Below are 25,182 nucleotides of genomic sequence, written 5' to 3' on the forward strand. Positions count from 1 at the left end.
GGGCAACAGAAGCAAGGGGGGAGGCATAGAAGAGATAAAGAAATAGAACATTAACACAGTATCGCTTCCTGCCAATGACCAAATCTGAAAGGCATATTGGTATTGTTTCAATAGGATTCAATGATACATTGACCAGTGGCAATCAAGTTGACTTAAAAGACACAGAAATTCTAATTAACATTTGATTAATGTGAGATTATATTCTAAATTTACATAGAGCAATCTTAATTTGACTCAGGTTGACTCAGCCTTCCATCCTTCTGAGGTAGGTAAAATGAGGACCCAGATTGTTGGGGGCAATTAAGCTGACTTTGTAAAAATGCTGCTTGGGGGGGGGGGCGAAAGCCCTAATAAGCAGGCATATACATAGAATGAAGGCTATTACTAAGCACATTGGTTTGTGCTTTAGATTGTAAGCCGCCCTGAGTCTTCAGAGAAGGGCGGGATATAAATGGGATTTTTTTAAAAAAAGTCTCCCTGGGGCTGAATACAGCCTGAGTTATCTACCTTTATTCTATTCCAACAAAGTCGATTTGGAGAGTTGGAATTTCCTTCTCTATGTGTTATATCTTAAGTTTGAAGGAAGCAAATATGTGAATTTGGGATATAGGTAAATATATACTTATTTTACTAATAAATGTGTTTTATTTATTTATTTATTTATTTATTTATTTATTTATTTATTTATTTATTCGGTTTATATACCCAACTGTTTTACCCAACTGCTTATATTCATTCTGCAAATTTTATGGAGAAAGAGTTGTACATGTGTAGAAATAAGCAACATAAGTCTGGAAAAGAGGTATTAACACAGGACAGAAATGGTAATCAGGTCACACTTCAATAAAAGGAGATTTATATTCTAAAACATGGGGGGAGGGGTTGCAAAATAATATTTCAAGACTTTTTAAAAATATTGCCCTTTGGTTAATTGAAACTATTTTTAAAATACTGTGTTTATGATAAGACTAAAACAATATAGATGACATATTTCATTAGTTCAGTTACTTCCATTCTTACCTTCAATAATGTAATATAACTGTAGAAATGTCTAATTAAAATGCAAATTCCAAAAATCATGAAATGTTTGAAGATTAATTTAATTAATTTAAAATGGAATGGATCTGCCCCTAACTAGCCTTCCTGAAATCATACTACTCTGAGTACATCATAGTTCACATTCTATATGGCAACCAATCTCAATTTTTCATACTTTAAATATTATACATATATTCATATTGCTACAGTATCTTATTATTAGAAAAGGGAAATTTATATTGAGAGAAAAAAAATCTCTTTATTTCCATGGGGCAGCTCAAACTCCTCTTAAGGAGTAAAGGGACTTCATCTCAGTTGCAGAACAGGTGCTTTGCATTTTTCCCAACTAAAGTCCTGCTTCTATGTAACTATTAAGATATGCGATAACACTGTCTCACTGAGATCAGCTAATGCAATTTACTTCGATGGAAATTTAATAGATCTAGTATCTGTCTCAAAGATTTAGAACAGACATTTGTGCACGTACAGCCCATGCACAGCATTCTCTTTTGGCTACTAGACTTGCATCACAACAGACACTGATGCAAAGCAAGAGAACAGCTTTGTGGAGAGCGGGGAGACGGGTGTGTGTGTGTGTGTGTGTGTGTGTGTGTGTGTGTGTGTGTGTGAAGTTGCTACTAAGAGGTGCTTTGTTCATCCTTAAGCAAAACATAGTAACATACTTCTTCAAAGCTTTGCCGTTTTAAAAATTGTCACTGCTGCTGAATTCTGGCTAACTTTGATGACTTCAGTTAATCCCATTAAACAAAAATAATCCAAATCATAACTAGTACACTAGTTCAAGGTGCTGAGAAAAGCAATCTGTCTAACATAAGTGAATTATTCACTTCAAATCATTTTAACCCCAAATGCTTCAAGTCCTGCATGAAATCCCCTAGGTCACAGGTCTGCAACCCGTGGCTCTAGAGCCGCATGCGGCTCTTTCAGCCATCTCCTGCGGCTCCCAGTCTTCTGCTGTGTGTAGTCCAAAAAAAAAGTGGGACTAAAAAAGTTTAACCAATCAATTCAAATATGCAGGGTAGGTGCATATCTCGCCTTGGCTCCACTCTTCAGTCAAACCTTGTTCTGCACATGTGCGCATGTACGCGCATGTACACACATTTTTTGCGGCTCCCAGTTTTTCCTTTCGTGAGGGAACCGGTTCCGAGTGGCTCTTTCACTGTTTCAGGTTGCTGACCCCTGCCCTAGGTAATCAGATTAAGGATAACTCAGTGAGTTTTAAAGAAAAAATGTTCTGGAATAATGATAATTTATGTTCTTATTATTGGATATGTTCTAGCATTTATCTGCATCAATGATTAATTACATTGACTTTGCAATGTGAAAAGTTATGTTTTCAGAAAATCTAATTTCACAGTAGAAGATACAACTTGATAACACTTCTAGTAAAAAAAATATTGTAATTGCCTTACCTCACTGACAAGAGTTTTATAAGAATCCATACCTTGCAATTTTCTACTTATAATTTTCTTGTATTTTGCCATTCTTTTTATGTTTTGCTCATTAGAAAATAGTTGTACAAAGAAGGATATTCTGCCATCATTAGTTTAGTAGTTTCAAGAAATAGTATATGCAATAATTTATTAAAGTTGCATGCCATCCAACTCTCAATGACTCTGGGCAACTTACAGCAATTAAAGAAATTACAATGAAATCAGTGAAACGTAAAGATGTTATGTTCAGAATTTGTATAGTAATTGATAGATTTGTTATTATCACAAAACATCAAATTTAACACCTGTACAAGTACTGACAGTTAACAATAATTAAACACACAATATTTAGAATCAAATAATTTGAGAGGCTATTTAGGCCATTAAGACCAATCCCTGCCCAGGACAGGAATGTAAATTAAATAATCAAAGATACAATTATAGCTTCTCAGTCTTTGCTTGAAGATGGCTTATCACCTCTCTCTGATAGATTCCACTGTCTGCTGCTCTTACCATTGGGATTTTTAAAACATTTGTAACATTTGATTTAAATATTTCTTCTTGTAACAAATTCTGAAATAAGAGAATAGATCTTGATGTTTTATGTGACATCTTTCCAGTATTTGAAAAGTGCTTTCATGTCTCACTTCAGTGATGTTTTCCCAATGCAAAGCATAGCCAGATTCTTTCACCTGTCTTAGGATTTAATTACTAGTCCCCTATAATCTACTTTGCCATTCTCTGAATCTGCTCCAATTTCTCTGTGTCCTTTCTAAAGTGTGTCCAGTGTCCAGGGGAAAAAATGAAGCCACTCCTATACCCTCACTCATTCTCAGCACCATTTGCATATGTGTGTGTGCAGGTATTCCAATGAAAACATGTAATTATCAATTAAGGGTCACTGAAACAAGCAAGCTTGCATAGAAAAAACACAAATACGGGTATAATTAAGGAAAGTTAAGTGTTCGTTTTACTATTTATTTTAACCAGAGAGGAATGATCATTATGTTCAATTTTTAATTCTCCAAATTAAGAATTTAAATGTGCATGGATTGTGCACATCGTTTAGAAGTATATTGCAATTACAGTACCATAATGAGTGACAAAAACCCCATTAATCAAGTGGGTGCTAATCAGTATCTTGCAACCTAATCTATTTTATGGGGTTATTGTGAGGATAAAATAAGAGACTTCCACGCATACAAATATTACATTTCCAGGGGGAAAGCAAGAGTTATAAATACGATTAAATTCATTTTCAGCTAGATTTCTATTTCTTCTCACTGCGGAATGTTCCGCACACAGGAGTAAGTTTTAAATTATAAAAATGTGAGAAGAACCTTTTTTAATTATCACTCAGTAATACAAAATATTAAAAACCTAACGTGAACAATTGGATTCTAATTCCGCAGCACAAATGGGGAAGATTCCTTAATACGACCGGACCCGAGTTTCCCACGCGAGAGGACTCCACGTCTCCAGATCCAGAACGCTTCAACATTATAAATTATTATAACTTCCTTTTTGAAAGGCATTCACTTTATAATCTTGCCCGCTTCTCTGTAACTTAACAAGAATAAAGCACGGGCAGCTTTCACGAATCGTAAGCGCTCCAGAGACCGTCATCCCGGCAGGGCAGCACTATGTTAGCTCAAAGGTATACCCGTGTTTCATGTCTCCTCGGGCAACCGCACTCTCTAGAGCAGGGGTCGGCAACCTCGGCTCTTTTATGACTCGTGGACTTCAACTCCCAGAATTCCTGAGCCAGCTGGCTCAGGAATTCTGGGCGTTGAAGTCCACGAGTCATAAAAGAGCCGAGGTTGCCGACCCCTGCTCTAGAGTCCTTCATCCTGAAGGCAACTTCCGCCTATCGCAGTGGTCTTCAAACTCGGCCCTTTTATGACTCATGGACTTCAACTCCCAGAATTCCTCAGCCAGTATGCCTGGCTGAGGAATTCTGGGAGTTGAAGTCCATGAGTCATAAAAGGGCCGAGTTTGAAGACCCCTGGCCTATCGGAAGCGTCCTCGGGCAGCCCTTTCCAGCCTGCGGCTCTCGGAGCGCCTGGCTCCGCTCCCGCACGAGGCGCTCGCATTCCCAGAGGCCTTTGCGGCCCCCGCGCGCTCAAAAGCTCAGCGACGTCAAACAGTTGCTTAGACAACGGAGGGCCGCCGCTTCCATAGCGATTATTATAGACGGGGAGGCGCGCGCGCGCGCGCCTAGGCCGTCGCGCGGCTTGCCTTCAAAGTCTCGCGAGAGCCGGCCTTCCTGCCTTTCAGAGGCCACCCGGGGCGCCTTCCCGCCGGGCTGGCATGGAGGGAGGCGATGGCTGCGGGGAGCACCTGTTCTCGCTGGAGCTGCTGGTGGAGTCAGCGCGCGTCCAGCCGCGGCTGCTGCCGACGCTGCTACCCGACAATGGCCCCTTCCTGTCGGCCGTGGCTCTCCGGCTGCTGGACTTCCCGACCCTCCTGGTCCACGCCCCGCAGGCCGCGTCCTGGCCGGTGGTGCCCTTCGGGCGGGGCAAGTCGTGCCTTTTCAGGCTGCGGCCGGACGCTCTGAAGGGCCTCTTGCGGCGCTCGCCGCTCCACGCGCTGCTGCTGGCGCTGCCGCCCAACCCGGGCCCCGCTCGCCTGCTCGGCTCATCCAGCATCTCTCTGGCGGCCGCCGCCGAGGAATTGTTGCCTGGCTCCGGGCCGGCGGCTGGAAGGGGCCACTTCCCGGTGCGCGACCTGATAGGAGAACCAGTGGGGGAGCTGGAACTGAGTTATCGCCTCAACAGCCTGGGCTCCTCGGGCTTGGATCACTTCGAGCAAGGGGCGGCGGCGGCGGCAGACGAAGCCCTCGCTGGAGACCAGCAGCTCCCCTCTCCGCAGCGGAGAATTGCGGAAAGGAGGCTCAGTCTGGAATTCATCTCGGAAGGAGAGGAGGACCCTGCCCCAGGCGGTGGCAGCCAAGGGTCCTTAAGCAGCCCTGACCCAGAGCCGGAGCCCTTTTCCGGTAGCTCGAGCGGGGAGGAAATGGAAGGAAAGCTGGACGACAATGCCTTTTGTCCCCCACCAATGTATTACAGTCACCAAATGGAAAATTGCTTCCCCGGTCCTAAAGCTGCAACAAGAGTGATAATCATGGCCGCTGAAGATTCACTTCCCAAAGAAGGAACTTCTTTACCTTTTGTTAAGGGGGAGTCTGTAGTTAGTGCTGAGAAGGCTCTGCCACCCTTACTCACCAACACTCCCGGTACTACTGAACAACTCAGGCAGACTTTAAGTCAGTTGCCTCTACTGAATGCTTTGCTGGTAGAACTCTCCTTGCTGAATAGCCAGCCCCTACCACCAGGACCCTCTACTGTGCATCCTCAGTTGGCATGGCTATATCAAAATGCAGAAGAAGGTACAAAAACATTACCTTGCAATGGTAAGAATCTGTGTGCCTGCTGGGATGATAAGAAAAACACCCCATATGACAAAGAAAGAGGAAGATCACCTAGTCCTAAATTAAAAAGAAATCACCCAGATCATTTAAAAGGCATGTCTCCTATCAGTCCTGGCAAAACTTTTACAAAATCAATATACACTGAAAGACCTATGAGCCCTGAAAAGGTTAATACCAAAGAAAATTCTCCCACTAGAAGGAAATTCTCTTATGGGCTGACAAATACATTAAAGCTTTGTGTTCAGAGATCAAGTCCAGGTATGTTGAAGGTTCATGAAAAGAGAGAACATCGTAGAAAAAAACTTGGTGACATATCATTTGAAAAAAAAGGTAAAAGCTCTTTGACTAAAGAAAAAATATTCAGGGGCTCCCTTGGCTATCATTCAAAGTCTGGGCAATATGATGAAAAAAGCATCTCTGATCAAAATGCTCAAATTAATGAAAATGTTGAGACTTTAATACAAAGCAGTGTTGGCCGAAATAGCCATATGACCACAAAGAAAATAAGCTCTCGTATTACCAAAAAAATTGGAGCCAGTTGTGTGAAGAATAAAGACAACGCCAAAGGGAAGTACTCCTATGAAAGTGTTGATTCTAATTGCAAAGAAAAGAGCTTGGAAATCCATCTGCCAAGAGTCTTTTTACAAGATACTGAAGCGCTTGAAAACCCAGTAGATGCTCAGATAGAAAAATGTTTGCAACGTGATTGTAATATTCCATATATATATAAAGATAGGCACACCAACAACTTGGAAAAGAGTTATGCACGTAAGAATTCAGATAGTGTAGTTACTTCTGAAAATACAGCCTATTCGGAAGATTTCACCAGTATAGACAGTTGTGGCACAAGCTTGGAAGCTCCAGAGAATAGTCCTGAACCTTTATCTATAAACTCAGATCACAGTCAGTCTGGCATTGACTCCAGTTCTAAAAATTCCAGAAGTCTTCCTGCTAAATGTATTTCACCTCTTCTTCCAAAAGTTTCAGCTATATCTCCTGTTCAGACTCTTAAAAAGACATATGACTTAAAATCTAACAAAAACAAATTAGGCATTGGATGGAAAAAAAATGATGATGATTCTCTTGCAAGAACTTTAAGAAACCAACTTACAATTAAGGAAAAGGTTACCCAAACCTTTGAGGACAAACAAGTACAGCCTAATACAAATTGTAACTTAGCAAAAAGCCAGTCATGTGTAGAAAACAGCCATTCTGCAAGGACATCTCAAGTTAGCTCTTACTTGCCGGCTAGTATGTCTGACCTTGAATTTAGTAGTCTAGAAGAAAGCAAAGCACCTGACGAACAAGAGGATAGCTTTGGAAAGAGGAATAATACAAATCAGTGTAAACATATCAGTGAATTAGTAATAAACAAGCTTCCAGGATACACAATGTAGCAATCAATAGTGAAATCAAAGTGAAAATGTTTTAATGTTTAATAAGAAAACATTTTAAAGGAATTTTGACTTTTTACAAGTATACGTTTTGCTTAGGATGCAAACATTTTTCAGAGTAATGCACAACTCAAACTATGTAGTTCTGTGGAGCTGGTGGTTTCATGGTTTCAGCTGTCCAAGTCTACCACATTCTGTGATTAGCTGCCTCTGAAATTGAAGGGCAGTTTTCATATGATATAAGGGTCTCCTGTTCATATAAAAAAATGTTCTCATTGAGCATAGGAAATGTATTAATTTGTCTCTTAATTTTTCTTTCAAATCTGATAAGCAAAAAATAACTAAAGGCCACTAGAAAACAAGTAAACTATAGTTTATTATAGACCAAATTATGATTTCAACATAGATTTTATTATTTGTTATTATTTTATTCCAGAATTTTTGTCCTGTGGTGATTTCTGGTGTGCCAAGAGAATAATTGCCTGTCAGAATTCACTGGCATTGAAATAATGAACTAATGTTGGCTTTAGCTGCCAATTTCCAGATTATGATAAAAACCAAGCCAGAGGACAGGTAGTTGCTTCCCTATATTAAAATGTTATAAGGTGACATTTTTGTTTATAATTGTATAGACCTTTTTAAGCAGACATAAGGACCTGAGCATTCATACAAAGTGTCAGTTTTCATTATAGAAGGAATCAAAATTAAACCTCCCAATTTGTGTTTGGTCTTTTGCATAAAATCTGGTCATAGATCAGTTTTAAGAAAGTTTTATCTTATGATATTACATAATGTATTCTTCCAGTCCAGTCCATTTCCATGATGAACATTTTTTAAGTTTAAGAAAGTTCATATTTCTTGGGGTTTTTTTAACTAAGGCAAAACAGTAATGTTTGATATGTTACTGAATTTGCTTTAATCTATTAAAAGATTAAAATGACTTGCTGATGTTTCTGCTATCTTGTGCGTATATATTGTGCTATGAAGTAACAATCATTTCAATGTTTTGTTACTGTGTGCTGAAAATCATTGCTATTCATACTGCAACCCAGTCTATGAAATCCCATGCTAATATAAAGAGAGTTTAAAGGGTTGTAAAAAAAATAGGCAAGAAATCCCTCTTTCAAAAACAGGACTCAAATTAGGATCCAAGATTCCAAAAATAAAAGCATTTCAGATTACATTACAGCCATGCAAGATAAATGCATTTCATCAAGTTGTTTAGCTATGCCCCTTGGTTATTTTAGCATTCTGTGTTAGTGGGATGGGGAAAACATAATCCAGAGAAACCTAGTTAACTGAGTGCTTTGATCCCCCAAGTATGGCATTTTAAAGACACTGTAAACCACAACTGAAGATAGATCCTGCCTCTAGTCTGATGTAGTATTTAAGATGTTGGACTAGGAATGGATAAATATCCACCATTATGCTGTGAAAATCACTGAGTGGCCTTGGATCAATCACTTTTGCTTTGCCCAGTCTGTCTCACAAAGCTGTTGTGATGAAGGTATACTGTTCTGTGGAAAAAAATAGTTTCCCTTTTAGAAGTTTAGAAGTTTTGTATACATGAAACATTTCACTATATTTTACTTCTGAGGTAACCTGAAGCTCCAAAATTGTATGCAGTCTTTGAACTCTCTTCAGTGTCACCTATGAAAATGGGGAGATATTTTTCTGCCATTTCAGAGTAAGAGCCAGTCTTACCAGTCTAAGCTTCAAAGTACTGTAGGTTTATTGTAAATTTCAAAACAAAAAAACCAACTCATCTCCATAGCTCAAGAGGCTGCTCCAGCTGTTTAGAAAGAGCAACATCGATCACTAAAGAATAATACTGTAATAAACCCAGTGAAACCACTTAATAAAAAATACACCAAATATAAGACAGATACACAGTCCCAATGCTGAGGAACAATTCATCCATTGGGCCCTACTGCTCCCAGATCCCAAGCCTGATTCAAGCACTCAAAAGCAAGACATAGGTGAGACAATCTCCCCTCAGGTAATTTTTTTCCTAAGAGGAAGGAGCAGCTCCAATGGACTGAAAAATCTATCTACAAATCTTGATAATGCTGTATTATGTGTCTCATTTTACCTTATTTCACTACAATTTTTTTCTCTACAATTTGCTGTATCTTTTTTATTTTTAGTTTTGAGTTTGCAATGTGGTTATTATTTGGTCTCAGGCTATAAATAAAATTTAATCAACCAGTAAAACACTATTTTGCCTTTTCCCTCATGGGAGGAGCTGAAATGTCCTCTTCTGGCCTGGCTCAAAGCAGCATAAAAGAAACCAAGAGGACAGACCTTCCCACCTTTCAAAAATTAATTTGCCACAAGGTCCATTTTTAAGAATTAAACACAATTGTTTTTTGGAATTGATTTTTGGGGTTGCATTCCAATAGTTTCAAACAGCAAGGGTATGTGGACTGTGCATGAACCATGCAGGCCAGTTTCAGTCAGAAGCTTGGAGCTTGGAAGGCTCTTCAATGGCTCCACATTTAATTCCTAATTTAATTTGTAACAAAAAGCCAAATGAAAGTCGAAAATTGAAAACACGAATTTATTAGAGGTAGTCCTCAACTTACAACCATAGTTGAGACCAGAATTTCCATTTCTAAACAAGGCAATTATTGAGTTGCACCTGATTTTGACCTTTTTTGCCACAGTTAATCATGCAGTCATTAAGCGCATCCAGCTTCCCCCATTGACTTTGCCTGTCAGAAGCCAGCTGGGAAGGTTGCAAGTAGTGATCACATGACCCCAGGACACTGAAACTATTGCAAATACACGCCAGTTGCCAAGCGCCTGAATTTGAATCACATGACTGGGGATGCTGCCATGGTTGTAAGTATGAGGACAGGTTGTAAGTTAGTTTTTCAGCACTGTTGTAACTTTGAACAGTCACTAAACGAATGGTTCTGAGTCAAGGGCTACGTGTACAAGTAGCGGAACCTTACTATTTTCCTATGGCCTAGGCACTATTACATAACAAATGTCTTGCTAACGTCCAATAAAAAAGAGACATTTTATTGGTAGAAATGGTAATATGGTAATGATATATATTTATAATCATCCAATATTAAAAAGGAGGAGGAGGAGGATTGTAAAGTGCCTTTATGATGTTACAAACAGTACACAGTTACCAAGTTACTATTTTTAGTTAACAAGGAAAGGAATTTCTGTCAGGACTTCATGATTCCCCCCCCCCCCAAATGGCCTTTTTAAAGAATAAATGCACAATCATGAATGGGCTCATGATCATGTTGAACCTTTTACAAACTATTAAGAGCCATAGGACCAGGAAAATGATGAATAAATTCACACATATCCACACACACAGAAATCATTTCCCTTTGGTCAGTGGCCAGCTATGGTTTTTCACAAGATCTGAGGGAAAGACATGAAAACAGTCCTCCATTTATCCTTACTTTTTTTTTACTACCATCCAATATTTCTGAAGTTTAACTTACTACAAATGTATAGTATGTTGAAAGTTTTTCAATTGTCAACTTTCTCTCTTTCAGGGCACTTCAAAATGATTTGCCACCAAAATTTAGCAGTGTGGTTGCCTCTAAAACCTGATGGCAACACAGGCCACCAAGTCTCAGTAGTGAATGAAGAGGAGGAAGTACATCAAAAATTACTGGGTTATGAGGCAGAAGTGCCTTCCTTGCATTTTAAAGAAGCCTAAATAAGGTGGCATTAAACTTTTGTTTTTAATTGGTGTTATACACCATTGTAAGGGTACAATATTTATTAATACAACTTGCTTAGATGTAAGTTATAAAATTGGCCATTGTGGTTTGGCAGCATTAGAATTAGTTGCAAAATATCTGTTATTCTTCAGTTGCTTCATTCAGGTGCCTGAAAGTTTGTTCTTGAAATCCGTACAGAAATCCAAACATACAAGGAATGGTTGCTGGAATTGTCTAGTTTAATGAAAAGAAGGATGTGGGGTGACATGATAGCAGTGTTCCAATATTTCAGGGGTTGCCACAAAAAAGAGGGAGTCAAGCTATTCTCCAAAGCACCTGAAGGCAAGACAAGAAGCAATGGATGGACACTAACCATGGCCCTTTGAGACCTATATGGAACGAAATGTCATTTTGATGTATGCCGATTGGTGTACATTCAAAGTGACAATAAAGTTGTTGTTGTTGTTATTGTTGTTACTATTTATTATTATTATAATAAACCTTTAAGAAGAGATTGGACAGCCATTTGTCTGAAATGTGTAGGGTTTCCTGTCTGAGCAGGGGATTGGACTAGATGACCTCCAAGGTCCCTTCCAATTATTATTATTATTATTATTATTATTATTATTATTATTATTATTATTATTATTATTATTATTATTATTATTATTCCATGCTTGAATTTGTGAGGAAAGCACTTGCAACTAATTGCCCTTTCTTTTTAATATATCACACAGCCTGGTAGAGAAAGCTTCTTGCTATCATCTGCAATTACAGTTGCTTTTGGCCACAATTCAGAATAAAAAATGTATTCAATTATAGAAATTGTATTTAAAACTGCATTCAGCTCTAGAAGATACGAGAAGCAAAGACCAAGATTAAAGCAAAATTTTACAAGAAATGAAATATGGAACAATATAGCAAGCCATAAGCAACGTAGCATAATTATTTTAACTTCCATCCATGTGCCAAAGTAATTTCAGAATATGCTTATTTGTTGTTGAAGGTCATACAGTATTACATTTGATTTACAAATCGGCAGCATTATATTGTTTGACATTTATAAAATTGGATTTTTCTGAGAGAAAATGGTAGGTTGTAATAATTATTATAATCTTTTCAAGATTTAAAATTTATACTTTTGTTTATGTGCTTATGTTACTGCAACCTGCTCTTACAGATAATCAATATTTTCTATATTTTTATCATATAAATCAGGGGCAGCAGAATATAATGATGCCAATATGGTGATACACATAGACAACTTCATCACACAAATGCCACCATGATGTACGTGTACCACTGAGATCCATTGCAAGTAGGTGATGGTGCTGTCATGAGCACTTCATCATTTGCATCCATCACCACACTTTTGCCCCATGATGGCAGCCTATGGCCTCCCAGCCTTAGCTTCAGCCTCCAGAGAGCACACTGATCAAAGAACATTTTAGTACTGTGATTGGATGTTGTTGTGGGGAGTTTGCTTTATTTTTTTAAAAAAAATAAGCACTAAAATAGGCACACTAGATATCCAGCAGGCTTAGCATGCTTATGTCACTAGAACAATAACCCCTAAAATGTTCTATCAGATGTAGAAGATTCTAGTCCCACCATTTTGACTAATGGTTCTGTTAGTATCAACAAAATCCCTTTACCCAAGAGACTCTTTGACAGAGAAATGCCCTCTTTGGCTATAAAATATTGTCTCTTGCTAAAGGATGTTGTGTGTACACATTGCCTAACGAACACCCACAAATCAACCCTGGCCTAGATATTTTAACAGCTGGTTTATTAAATTAATGCTTTATTATTAGATTTTTATTATAGGTGGATATATTGCTTCAGCTGCCTTGGAGGATTTTTGCCTTTAAATGAGTGCAATAAATATTTTAGATTAAATAACTAGAACATTTCTCAAGTTTCGAGAAAAGAAATATATCTTTCTTAGCTGAGAGGTTAAGAGTAGCTTCTCTGTGTGAGATTCCAATCATTTCTGCTGCTCTTTCTCACCTGATACCCTTCTGATGTGCTGAACTTCCACAACAATCTCCAGCATCTAAAAGGAGAAGCTGCATCGATGCTCTTTTTATCTGTAAAAATAAATAAATAAAACAACAAGCAGAAATAGCCAGGCAAACAGCCAGCAATATATTGTCCCTGAATGTAATGAATCAATTGGGAGGTTTGCAAAAGCAATCTTTGTGTTCCCTTGACAAACCAAAGAGATTATTTACACACCAGCTGTATCACTGCAATATGCATTCACCGTACAACTATTCCATTTTTCCTGCCATATGGGACTTACTGAGGAAACACAAGACCTGTCTAAACCACTTCTGATAGCACAGAAGAATCACAAAGAAAGAAAGAAACAGTAATCGACATGAGTTTGTAGACAACAGAGTTTCATAAGGGATTCATCTTTTGCAGATATGCTAATAAAACTTAATTGAAATTTCATTCCAATATAAACAACTGCTGGAATAACAGATGGTTTGTTACCGTTATGTTCGCAAATTGGTTTGAATCCCATACTATAACCAACAACCTGATGGGGAGGCATGCTTAGCAGATATTTTAAAGGATGGAACTAGAATGCTTAAATGCTGAAAACAATAGTTTAATAACTTAATTAACCTAGTAAAGTGACTGGGGAAGGAGGAACTCACACGGGATTCTCTTAAAGCAGTAAATCTTTATTAATGATAGTAACTTTCTTATGGCTCTATAAAACACATTTGTATGGTTGTCTTTCAATTGTATTATCAAAAAGTTTCCTTGGTTCTACAGATTTGTACCAACTCAGAGTTTTCCAGAACCGATGTGACTAGGCTCATGTATCATTCTAATATATAATAATGTGATTTGTTTGATATTGATTCAGTGTGACATGTGACCCTAATCCCTGTGGCTTGTAAATCATTTTTCTACCCTATAGTATCCTATGTAAAGGCAGCTAATTACAGTTTGTTCAATAGTTAAATAAATTAGGATTTGACAGAGGCGAGCAAAATCTTGGATATGCTATTTAGCCACCAACACTCTTTTGGTAGTCATCATAGTACCCCATCAGTGGGAAGGATTTAAAATTTGGGGTTCGCATCCCACCAGGCTCAAGGTTGACTCAGCCTTCCATCCTTCCGAGGTAGGTAAAATGAGGACCTAGATTGTTGGGGGCAATAAGCTGACTTTGTAATAATGCCGCTTGGGGGGGGGGTGAAAGCCCTAATAAGCAGGTATATACATAGAATGAAGGCTATTGCTAAGCACATTGTGCTTTAGATTGTAAGCCGCCCTGAGTCTTCGGAGAAGGGCAGGATATAAATGGGATTATAAAAAAAAATGAGTGCCTTAAGCCTTGCAAATGGGACTCAGCATCAGTAGAGGAGAATATGTGTAGTTTAGGGTTGAAATGAGGGATTCTTGATACTCTTGGTTGGTTAATTTCTTACAGTGTTTCATTATCAAAACTAGGTAACATTATCAGTACTGGTAGGGGGTGGGGTTTGCTCTCATTTTATTCTAGTGCAGGGGTAGGCAACCTCGGCTCTTTTATGACTCATGGACTTCAACTCCCAGAATTCCTGAGCCAGCATAGCTGGCTCAGGAATTCTGGGAGTTGAAGTCCATGAGTCATAAAAGAGCTGAGGTTGCCTACTCTTGTTCTAGTGGCTCAGCCTGCCAGTGTTGGTGGGAGGGGTCTTGGTTGTTCTTTAATTGGCCTGTTTACTGTTAGCTTGTTTGGCAGTTCCTTGACTGGGGTATGGTTTACTACTTGGTTATTAGTGTAGTGTTAAACTTGATGTTAATCTCTGTTCATCTGGGTGTGGGTTGCTGGTGGGAGGGGGTGTTTTGGTCTTTGTTCCTTTTTTTCACCTGATTGTCTGTTTTGAATGGTATGTAGGTGCTGTTTATGTCTATGTGCCGATTCATGGCTATGTCAGGTTTCCAGGAATTCTCTTTTGGGCTTGGCTTGGTCTAAGATGGTCACAGATTCCAAGTTGAAACTATGGTTAAGTATGTCTACAGTATGTGCTGCAAAATTAGGGAGTTTTCATGTCTTCTGATGGTTAGTTGGTGTTCATGGATATGCTCTGCTAGTTTTCTGCCTATTCTACATAGTGGCTATTGCGGTCCTTACATTGTGGGTTGTAAATGACTCCTATTTTTAATTCTGGGGCTGCTGGGTCTTTTGGTTTACTTAGGACACTTTGAAAGGCTTTAGTTGGTTTGTGTGCTATGCTGATGTGACGTGTTTGTAATTATCTGCTGGTGGTTTCTGAGATGTTTTTGATGCATGGCAATGTTATCCTTTTTTAAAGCTTGTGTTGGTTGTGCTATATTGGGTTGAGCGGTCAGGAGCTTTTCGATGAAGTTGCATGGCTCTCCAGTTTGTTGGAAGGTATTATATTGATGATCTGTTTCCTTTTTGTGATGTTCCGGGTTGCTGCAATGAGTTTGTGCTTGTCTAAATAGAACAGCTTCTCTTGTGGGAGATTGGGTTGTTGCTTTAGTAGTGGACTACTTGGTTGATGTGGGTGGTATTTCAATAGATCTATATTACTAGTTTGCCCTTGCTGACTCTGTTGCTGAGGATGTCCAGGAAGGCTATTCAGCATGCCAGGCAAAAGCTTAATATGCCTCTTCAGCCCTGCAGGATCTGTGACCCTGGCCATTATTTTCTTTACATCAGCATCTATCTAACTGCATAGTCCAGAAAAAAAAAATATACAGCAGTCCTGTGCTATAAGTCAGTATTAATATCAGTGAAATACAATGAGTTGTACTTTGTTGTAAACTGAAATCATTGAAATACAATGAGTTCTATTTTGTTGTAAATTGAAAGAATGACTAGCAGGTCTTTTTCAGCTTTTAGCCATTAGAGACATTAGCCAGCCGGCTTAAGTGTTCATAGTAAAATGACCTTTGAAACAAGAGCCTTGTAAACTGAGTATTTCTCATTGAAACCTTGTGTACACCATTTCTAGCAGCTTATCTTCTTAAAAGTACAAAAAGGTCATTTCTCTTGTGCCCCCATTGGGTCAGATAAAACTCCAGCAGGGTTGGCTTTCCTAATTGCCTTTACATTTTAACACAAGCTGTTAGTCATCTGTTTTCTCTTTAATTTGCTTTTGAGTGGAGCCCAGTGATCCCTGTTTTTCTAGAAAAGTAAGGCTGTTCCTTGTGAATTCATGTTGCTTTGGGTTCTTAATTTAGTATAAATGGTTAAAATTCCTTGCTGGCAGGTTTAATTTTAACATATCTTCGTATGCCACACTGTAACTTTTTCTTAACTTACCCAACCTGAGCCTTCCTCTTTATTCCCACACTGGCTCCCAAAGAACATTAATGATTTCCAAATATATTATTGCTTTTTTCAATTGTTCTTGCAGGCATGTTTTCTCTCTCTCTCCCTCTCTCTCTCTTGCTGCAGATGGAGAAATGTGAAAGTGCTGCTAAAAATGCCTTAATAGATATTGTCTATCTTTCTTTCTTTGCTTGTCTTCCATCCTCCATAAGTTGATGCACAAATTCTGCTGACTTCTTAAAAGTGATGACTGAGCTGCTTTATTTATTTTGGCAAGGTTGAAAACAGCAACTCCTAATAAATGTCTTGCCCTTCGTGTGTCTTATTGCAATGCTGCAATGTTATTTCAGGCAAGTATCTACCCTGGGGGAGGCAGGAACTTAATTAGGTTAGAAAAGCTTTAGAAAGGTGTTGGTGCTATGAAAAAGAGGGAAAGAAACAAGCTTTACCACTATAGCACAATGCTAAAGTTCCTAAATAAAATGCTTCCTGGTGGCTATGAAGAACAATAATTGGGACCTGGTTTTGCTTTATTGTCTAGAAGGACAATTTGGTTTAAAACAAAGCAATTTCATTGCTTTCCCAAATTTAACTGTCTACAGTGGGATCTTCCAGATGAGATTTACTGCAGTATATATTATATTTAGATTTATAGAGAGTTACAAAGATTTACAGTGTGGTCTCCCAGATGAGATAAACCTATTGCATTTGAAAATAATGAGGTGAAATCTAGCAGTTTGAGAGAACAGTTATATAAACATATCTCAGGTGCTTCTCAAAATCATTAAGAAATTAGCCATTAACTGAGAAGGGCAAGAGGAAAAAGCTAGTTTAATTTTGGAACATAGATACATAAGGGCTGTGAATCCTTTGTTTGCTATGGAAAATCAGCCGCTGGGTTTAAGGCTTCATTTAAGATCTGTGCAAATATGTAACTGAGTTAGCATCTAAAACACTTTGGTCACGTGCTGAATAAGGATTTAAGTGTCTGGAGAGCAGTGATTTATTGCCATGAACTTGTGTAAAGTCTGTGAGACCCTTGCACTCAGCAGCTACCCCTCCTGGAAAAAATAATAAGCAGGCAGGCTCCAGGAATGGAGTGGAATGAGTAGGCAACCAGGGTGGTTTGCAATAAAACTGATGGAAGATGGTGAAAAGCTATTCTTTCCACTGAATACAGACTACATTAGGCCCATATGTCTGCTGATCCCTTGGAAATAAACCATGCTGTATTCTAGTCAAAGCTGTACTTAAAAACACTGAGAAGCTATGAGTTGTGCAAGAGATTACCTACAATCATGCAAATAACATACTTATCAGGTAGCTCTTAAATTAATCCCAGGCCATTCATGTTTCAAAGAACACTCTGTCTAATGCCTGGTCAGATTCTCCCTTTACATTTATCAGGTATGACTTTGAATGCTGCAATTACAGGAAATTATAATTTCTTGATCGGGAGGGAAGCTTTTGAGAAGGATTTGCCTATCTCTTAGAACTGGTTCCATGAGGGAATTCATCAGCTGACTAGCGAGGGCCACAGCTAAATGAGAACACTTACATTGCTCCTTAATGCTTTAGCAAATTCAATTCAATAATTACTTAAGCCAGACAAATAGAAGCTAACGGTTTTACAATCCTTATCCATTGCATTTAATTTAGAACATTTTATGAAGACAGTTGAGAAAGTCTATCGGTTATCACCATTGTCTCAATGGTGATCTTTTCCATAATTACGATGCAAAAGGAGATGACATTCTCCTTTTTTCCTTAGGTTCTGCAGCCATGACTGAAGGAAGGAAAGGAAGTTGGTGGCAGCAAGTAGCAGCTCAAACCAGTAACTGCTGCATTGCTCCAGGCTGTCTTGGCTACTTGGGCAGATTCTTTGGGGAAAGACAAGCTTCAGCTTATACAGATGACATAAATTTATCCAGCCAGCATCCAAAATGGATTATGAATAAAAATGGTAATATGTAAAATGGCAATTTTTAACAAACGGTTAAGTAATCAAATCGTTTCTGACCTGAAGCCATTATAATGCATGAATTCAAATTAATTGCTTTCAGTAAGGTAATTTAATATGATAATGCCTTTATGATGGCTTTTTAATCTTTATCATTATAAAGAACAAATCTAGAGGTATTTAGCCAATCAGCGGTTCCCTTTTATTTAATATGCTCTTGTTCTTTTTTCTATGGCTGAATAGAAAAGAGATTACTTTAACGAGAAACAATAATTAATTACCCCCATTGTTAAAACAAATGAAGTAATTTTCATTTTCTTAAAAGAGGTAACCTAGTGCATTTCACCTCTTCAAAATGAGGTTATATTCTTTATTTTTCAACTATCTTTAACAATTTTGATAAATCCAGAACTATTGATTTGGGACTATGTTATTAAAGAAGAACATGCACCATGTTATGAAAATCGATAACAGCCATACTATTACACATCCTGCAATGAAACATTTAGAAGACAATCAAAAAGGCCATTCATATTGGCAAAACATAATTACACACCACAATGTCTGCATCTCAAAATAAACTTGGTGGCAGAAGCATTTTATTGTAAGCACAGGAGTAAAAGAGATGTTTTCTCTATACAATATAATTATTATGTCTTTGGCATTAGCAATTTTTAAGAAAAGCCTTTCAAAACAGTTGCCTTTGCAAGGTAGACTAGACAAGGCTGGAAGATGCACCAGACTAGAACCAACCTAGAACTAAGAATTAATTTCCTGACAGTTAGAATAATTAATCAGTGGAACAACTTGCCTCCAGTGGCGTAGCGTGGGGGGTGCAGGGGGGGCCGGCCGCACCGGGCGCAACATCTGGGGGGGGCGCGCTCGCACTCGCAGCTCTCTGCCCCTGCCTGGCTCACTCACTCTCTCTCACTGCAGTGCTGGCTGTGCAAATCCGATCCGAGCCACCGGGTCGCCGCCCACTGTGGAGGGGGTGGTGTGCCAGGCGTGCGGTGCAGTGCGGAGAGAGAGCGAGGGACTATCTGTGGGAGGGACAGTGCAGCGGCCGGGTGCTTGCCCCGGGTGCTGACAACCCATGCTACGCCACTGCTTGCCTCCAGAAGTTGTGGGTGCTCCAACACTGGAGGTTTTTAAGAAGAGATTGGATAATCATTTGTCTGACATGCTATAGGGTTTCCTGCCTGAACAGGGAAAACCTCCAAGGTCCCTTCCAACTCTGTTATTCTGTGCATTATCTTTTGGCTTGAATACTGTCCTAGATATGATCAGGCATATTAACGGGTGTGCTTCAAAAGCAAGTGGCTTGGGGCCAAGATACATTGCAAGGGCAGGGGGAAAGAATGCTTTAACCCACTATATGGCTTAAAGAATTCACCACTATCCTCTCCCCACTCATGAAAATGTCCTCAAAGCCAATTGTTTTGCCTCTATCTATTCTGAGGGCCACAGAGGGATCTTCACGGAGCACACAGGGCACCAATACTGTAGTATCTTTTAATTGCATAAGGCTACTGTCTGGTCTAAAGACAGAATTTTATCTGCTGGAGGCAGACGTTGTTTATTAAATGATCCCTGATGGTTGATGGCTTCCAGCGAGTTGACACTTCACGTAAGATAATTTAGTAAGGCCTGAAATGTATCTTTGGCAAATCAGGTTTTATGCTGGTCGACACAATAAGTCTCCAAAGGAACACTCCTGTGAGACAGAAACAGAGTAAGTTCAAAAAAAAAAAAAACCCTGCCCCAGTGGGCTGCAGTTCAGTCAGTTATATAGAACAGCGTTTCCCAACCTTAGGAACTTGAAGATGCGTGGACTTCAACTCCCAGAATTCCCCAGCCAGCTATGCTGGCTGGGGAATTCTGGGAGTTGAAGTCCACGCATCTTCAAGTTCCTAAGGTTGGGAAACGCTGATATAGAAATAAAGAGAAGCTGCTTTTTACATTTCCAAGAAGTTTTGTCAAAGAGGTTCCACTTTGAGAAGAAGGGCAAACCTGAAAAACAGGAAAGGTGAAGGAAGGCAACTCCATTGCCGACTCCTTATGATTCATTGATTCACCTCCCCAACCTGCAGATAACCTGTTCAGGGGCGGGAGGAAAATCCCTTCCAATATGCTGCTCTTTCAATAGAACATCTGAACGGCTGGTGCTGCTTTGTGTCTGCTTCCCCCCCCCCTTCTATCTTTCTTATCCTTTCATACCACAGAAAAAGCAAGTAAACGCCAAGGAATGGCAGGAGATGGAGGGTGGACAGAGTCATTTATTGCAGCAAGCAACCTGTTGGCAGACTCCAGATGAAGAAACAAGGCAATCAAAACCAAGGAGTGACAGTGAATTAATCAAGGGTTTGCAAATGAAGGCGGTGAAGAGTGAGCCCTTGGCCTTGTATGTGCAGCAGTGCCAGCCGGTCTGGAAAATGTCAAAGACTGCTTCACTTTTTCAAAACAAAGGGAAAGGAGTGATGGGGAGAAAAAAAAAGAAGAGTAATTGGAAAGAGAACTCACGTTCCCGGCACAGCATACATAAACATGAGACAGGAGTTACAGAAAATGTGTTTCCAACTGACAGGAAGAAAAGTAAGGTCTCTTTTGCACTGCATGCATTTTGCACAGCTATAAGGATTATTCAAGCAGGCTCCCACACACACACACACACACACACACACACACACACAAGATTTGCTCCCCTGAGAGCTAGTATGCAACCCCATAAGTCCCACTTCCCCATGACAGGTAACAGTTCCATTTGCTTGGGTGATAGAAGTTGTAGTACAGTAGTACAGTTCATCTGGAGCACAGCCAGGTTGCTGAAGTATGATGTCTTTTATGGAAAAGCAAAACATTTGATCAAAAAAAAAAAGGAAGGGGAAGGAAGTAACTGGAATATTAATAATTCACAACAATTTTGTTAGTAGCCTCTCTGGCCCACTTGTAGAATCATAGAGTTGGAAAAGACATAAGGGGTCCTCAAGTCCAATCTCTCACACTGCAGTGTTCACTCCCATCCTCCATAGGTGACTATCCAGCCTCTATTGGAAAACCTGCAGTAAAGGGGAAGAAACCATTCCCTGCAATAACCTGGTCCAAACCCTCTACAATGTGAGTCCTTCAAACAGTTGAAGGCAGATACCGTATCATGCCCCTCCCTCAACCTTCTCTTCTGTAAACTAAAGTAAAGGTAAAGGTTCCCCCGCACATGCGTGCTAGTCGTTTCCAACTCTAGGGCCCGGTGCTCATCTCCATTTCAAAGCCAAAGAGCCAGCGTTTGTCTGAGGACATCTCCGTGGTCATATGGCCGGCATGACTAGACACCAAAGGCGCACGGAATGCTGTTACCTTCCCACCATAGTGGTCCCTATTTTTCTACTTGCATTTTTTACGTGCTTTCAAACTGCTAGGTTGGCAGAAGCTGGGACGAGTAACAGGCGCTCACTCTGTTACGCGGCACTCAGGATTCGACCCGCCAAACTGCTGACCTTCTGATCGACAAGCTCAGCATCCTAACCCACTGAGCCACCGCGTCCCTTCCTGTAAGCTAAACATACCCTTTAATTGTTCTTTGTTGGTTCCTTGGCTTCCAATCATTCAACAGATAGGTACATTTTCTCTGGACTTGTTCTGGTTTATCTTTTTAAAACTGGAATGTACACAATACTGAACTGAACACAATACTTCAAAATGATCAAGGAAGACTAGAGCACAATAGTCACGTTTCACAATCTGGACTCTATGCTCTCTTTATTCTTTTCAGAATGTTGTTAGCCTTCATTGCAGCCACCTTGCACTCTCTTGACATGTAGAATTTATGCTTCTCTAGTACATCTCAGTCCTTCTCACATGTGCTTCTTTGGGGGCAGATTTCTCCCATCTTGTAATTGTTTCTTTCAGATTTCCTATCTAGATGCCTGATGTTACATTTCCCTCTAACAGATTTCATTTCATTTCTATCAAAAATTTGTCTCCTCCTGCTGTTCTAGCCTGTCTTTGATATATTTTTTTTCTCTTCCCAAGAATTAGCTACCCCTCCTAGCTTCACATTATCTACATATTTGGTAAGCATTTCCTCAATTCCCTCATCCATATCACTTATAAAAACATTGAAGAGCAGCTGGCCTGGGACAGAGAGCCCTGTGGCACTTCACTTGAGATATCTCTCGAAGTAGATTTATTGCCATTATGACAACCCTCTGAATACAATCCTTAGGCTAACTATAGATCCATGTAACAGTTGAATTGACAAACTCACGTTTGACCATTTTGTTAATAAGGATGCTATGAGAGAATTTGTCAAAAGCTTGCCAAAGTCAAAATACACTATCTCCATGGCATTTCTCCAATCAGCCAGGCTAGTAACTGTCAAAAGAGCTGAAGTTGGTCTGACAACACTGTTTCAGCACAAATCTATGTTGGCTCTTGTTAATTAATGAATTCCTATCTAAGTGCTCACAGACACGCTGTTTTGACATTCTGCATAAGGATCTTGGCCCATACTAATATCAGGCTGTAATTTCCCAGGTCCTGCTTATTCCTTTCTCAAAATAAGATCAACATTAGCTCTTCTCTAATCTTCTGGGACTTCACCTCTTCTCTACAACTTCTCAAGGATTATAGAGAGTCGTTCCACAATTACCACTGCTAGTCCCTTCAATTCCCTAAAGTATAGTTAATCTGACTCTGGAGATTTTAATTCATTTATATTACCTAGAAATTCCTTCACTTACTCTTTGCTTATCCTGAGCTTCAGTTCACTCCCCACCCCCACCCAACCAGTGACACCATGTCAGCTTCATCACCTCCTGAATGAAAATAGATGCAAAGTAGGAGCTGAGTTACCTTCTGATCATGCTCCTTAGCCATTTCACCGTTCTTTCTCTGCAGAAGACCTACTATCTCCTTGCCTTCCTTTTTGCTTCTGATATGCCTGAAAATCACTTTTTTTATTGTTTTTAGCATCCCCTGCTACTTTAACTTTGTACTGGATTTTAGTTCTTCTTATGCTAGAGCTGCAGATTTTGCAAACTGCCTTGTATTCTTCTTTGAATATATTCCTTTCTTTCCATTTCTTGTATATTTCCTTTTTTAAGCAACTTATTATGTTCTGGGTATATGTAATTTGGACTTGTTAGTTGCTTCCAATTGGTCTGTCTTCTAGAATTGTTTGGTTCTGAGCCTGTAATATCTTGTTTTGCCTTCTTGGACATTTCTCTCCTTTAGGCTATTAAGCCACTGGAACATTCTGACTTTCCTTTTGAGTGCATCAAAGTCTACTACTCTTCTGAAGTCTAATATTGAAGTCTTTACTGTCCTGCCTTGGTTTTCATAGTCTTTGCAGATTTCTTCAGGGTCTCTTCTTGCAGTGTCACTAGTACCCACATACATCATCAGGAATGGATAATCATCAGCTGGACTGAAGAGTCTTGTTAGCTTATCAGTTATATCCTGAATTTGATCACCCAGAAGACAGCAGACTTCACACGACTTGTCAGCTCTACGTGCAGCAGTTACAGTACCCCTGAGCAGTGAATCACCCATCACCACCATTTGTCTTTTCTTCTTCAAGATGACTCCTGATTTTGCTGGATGGTAGGGATCTGACGCAGTGGCTCAGTGTGTTAGGACACTGAGCTTGTTGATCAGAAGGGCGGCAATTTGGTGGGTCGAATCCCGAGTGCCACGTAACAGAGTGAGCGCCTGTTACTCGTCCCAGCTTCTGCCAACCTAGCAGTTCGAAATGACATGACCACGGAGATGTCCTCGGACAAGCACTGGCTCTTCGGCTTTGAAATGGAGATAAGCACGGGCCCCTAGAGTTGGAAACGACTAGCACGCATGTGCGGGGGAACCTTTACGTTTACCTTTAGGCCAGTGCTTTTTTTGTAAAAGAAAAAGGTTCCGGAATTCACACGTTATACAACCTGCCTTGCCTACCCTACCCTACAAGGTTCCATCCAAAAAAGGTGACGGAACTCCGTTCTGAGCGTTCTATGAGAAAAAAAGCCCTGCCTTTAGGGATCTGAGTGTTCACTAGAACATTCTCTGAGGTTTTAATTGGTGACTGTAGCTCAGGTAAGGGTGAAATGGCTTCACGAGTCAGAGTGTGGTTATGGTTGCTAGTCCTTGATTGCCTCCTGATCCTCCTGTTGCTAATGATGACATGCTTCCATTCTTCTGCCTCCACTTGCTGTGTATCATTCTTTTCCTTTTTTCTCATCCTGGAAAGTATTCTTCGCTCTTTTTTAGGAACTTTTAATCTTTCCTAATGAACTTCAACGTACCAGCTCTTTCCCCAGCACCTTTCACCCTTCCTTCAAATTGGGACATGCGCTTAATTTTATGACTGATGTAGTTAGGATATTGTTTTGGCAGAAACAAACATTCCACTGTTGGAAGAAAAGTTTTCATTATGGTTCATCCAAGCTGGGAATAAACACGGCAACTGCTTTGGGAAGAAGGTTGTAGTTTATTGGAGAGGAAAGCCAGACAGAAAGATGGTTCCAGCAGAAAAGAAGGACTGATCACATGTAAGGTATAGGTTTTTATACCCTCTGGATCCTTTTGTTTAGAGTTGCTTCCTGTTCCTGTTTGAAGCTATTTCCTGTGTCATGAACTGAGTGTGCTCTTCTGGCATTCTGATGGTGATGGGTTGATCCTATTATGTCCAAAGGTCATGTCCTGCTTCCCTGGGGCTGGGGTGTGTAGATTTTAAGTGTTTTTGTCTTCTTAATGTTCTAGCTCCAACCTTCCTGATGGTTCACATTTGCATATCTATAGAACTGGTTTTTCTGCTTGGGGAAAGGAGACCTGTGACTATTAAGAAATCTGGGCATGCTTTCCTGGTTCTTCAATCTTTTAGGAAATATATTTTTCTGCCCTTTTAATATTTCCTTC

General features: G+C 39.7%; 2 protein-coding genes across 2 annotated transcripts in view; one reads left to right on the forward strand and one right to left on the reverse strand.

The window, feature by feature from the left end:
- SIPA1L2 (signal induced proliferation associated 1 like 2) overlaps nt 1-25,182 on the reverse strand; it is a 193,080-nt gene that overhangs the window by 167,422 nt on the left and 476 nt on the right. The gene's annotated exons all lie outside the window — the stretch shown is intronic.
- On the forward strand, nt 4,803-8,190 carry MAP10 (microtubule associated protein 10; the record flags this gene model as incomplete). Its single annotated transcript, XM_083353311.1, has 1 exon — nt 4,803-8,190. The coding sequence occupies one exon, from the start codon at nt 4,803-4,805 to the stop codon at nt 7,317-7,319; it is 2,517 nt and encodes an 838-aa protein (XP_083209437.1). The 3' UTR covers nt 7,320-8,190.

This window comes from Vipera ursinii, assembly GCF_947247035.1.
Source record: "Vipera ursinii genome assembly, chromosome: 1".
Classification (NCBI taxonomy): Eukaryota; Metazoa; Chordata; class Lepidosauria; order Squamata; family Viperidae; genus Vipera; species Vipera ursinii.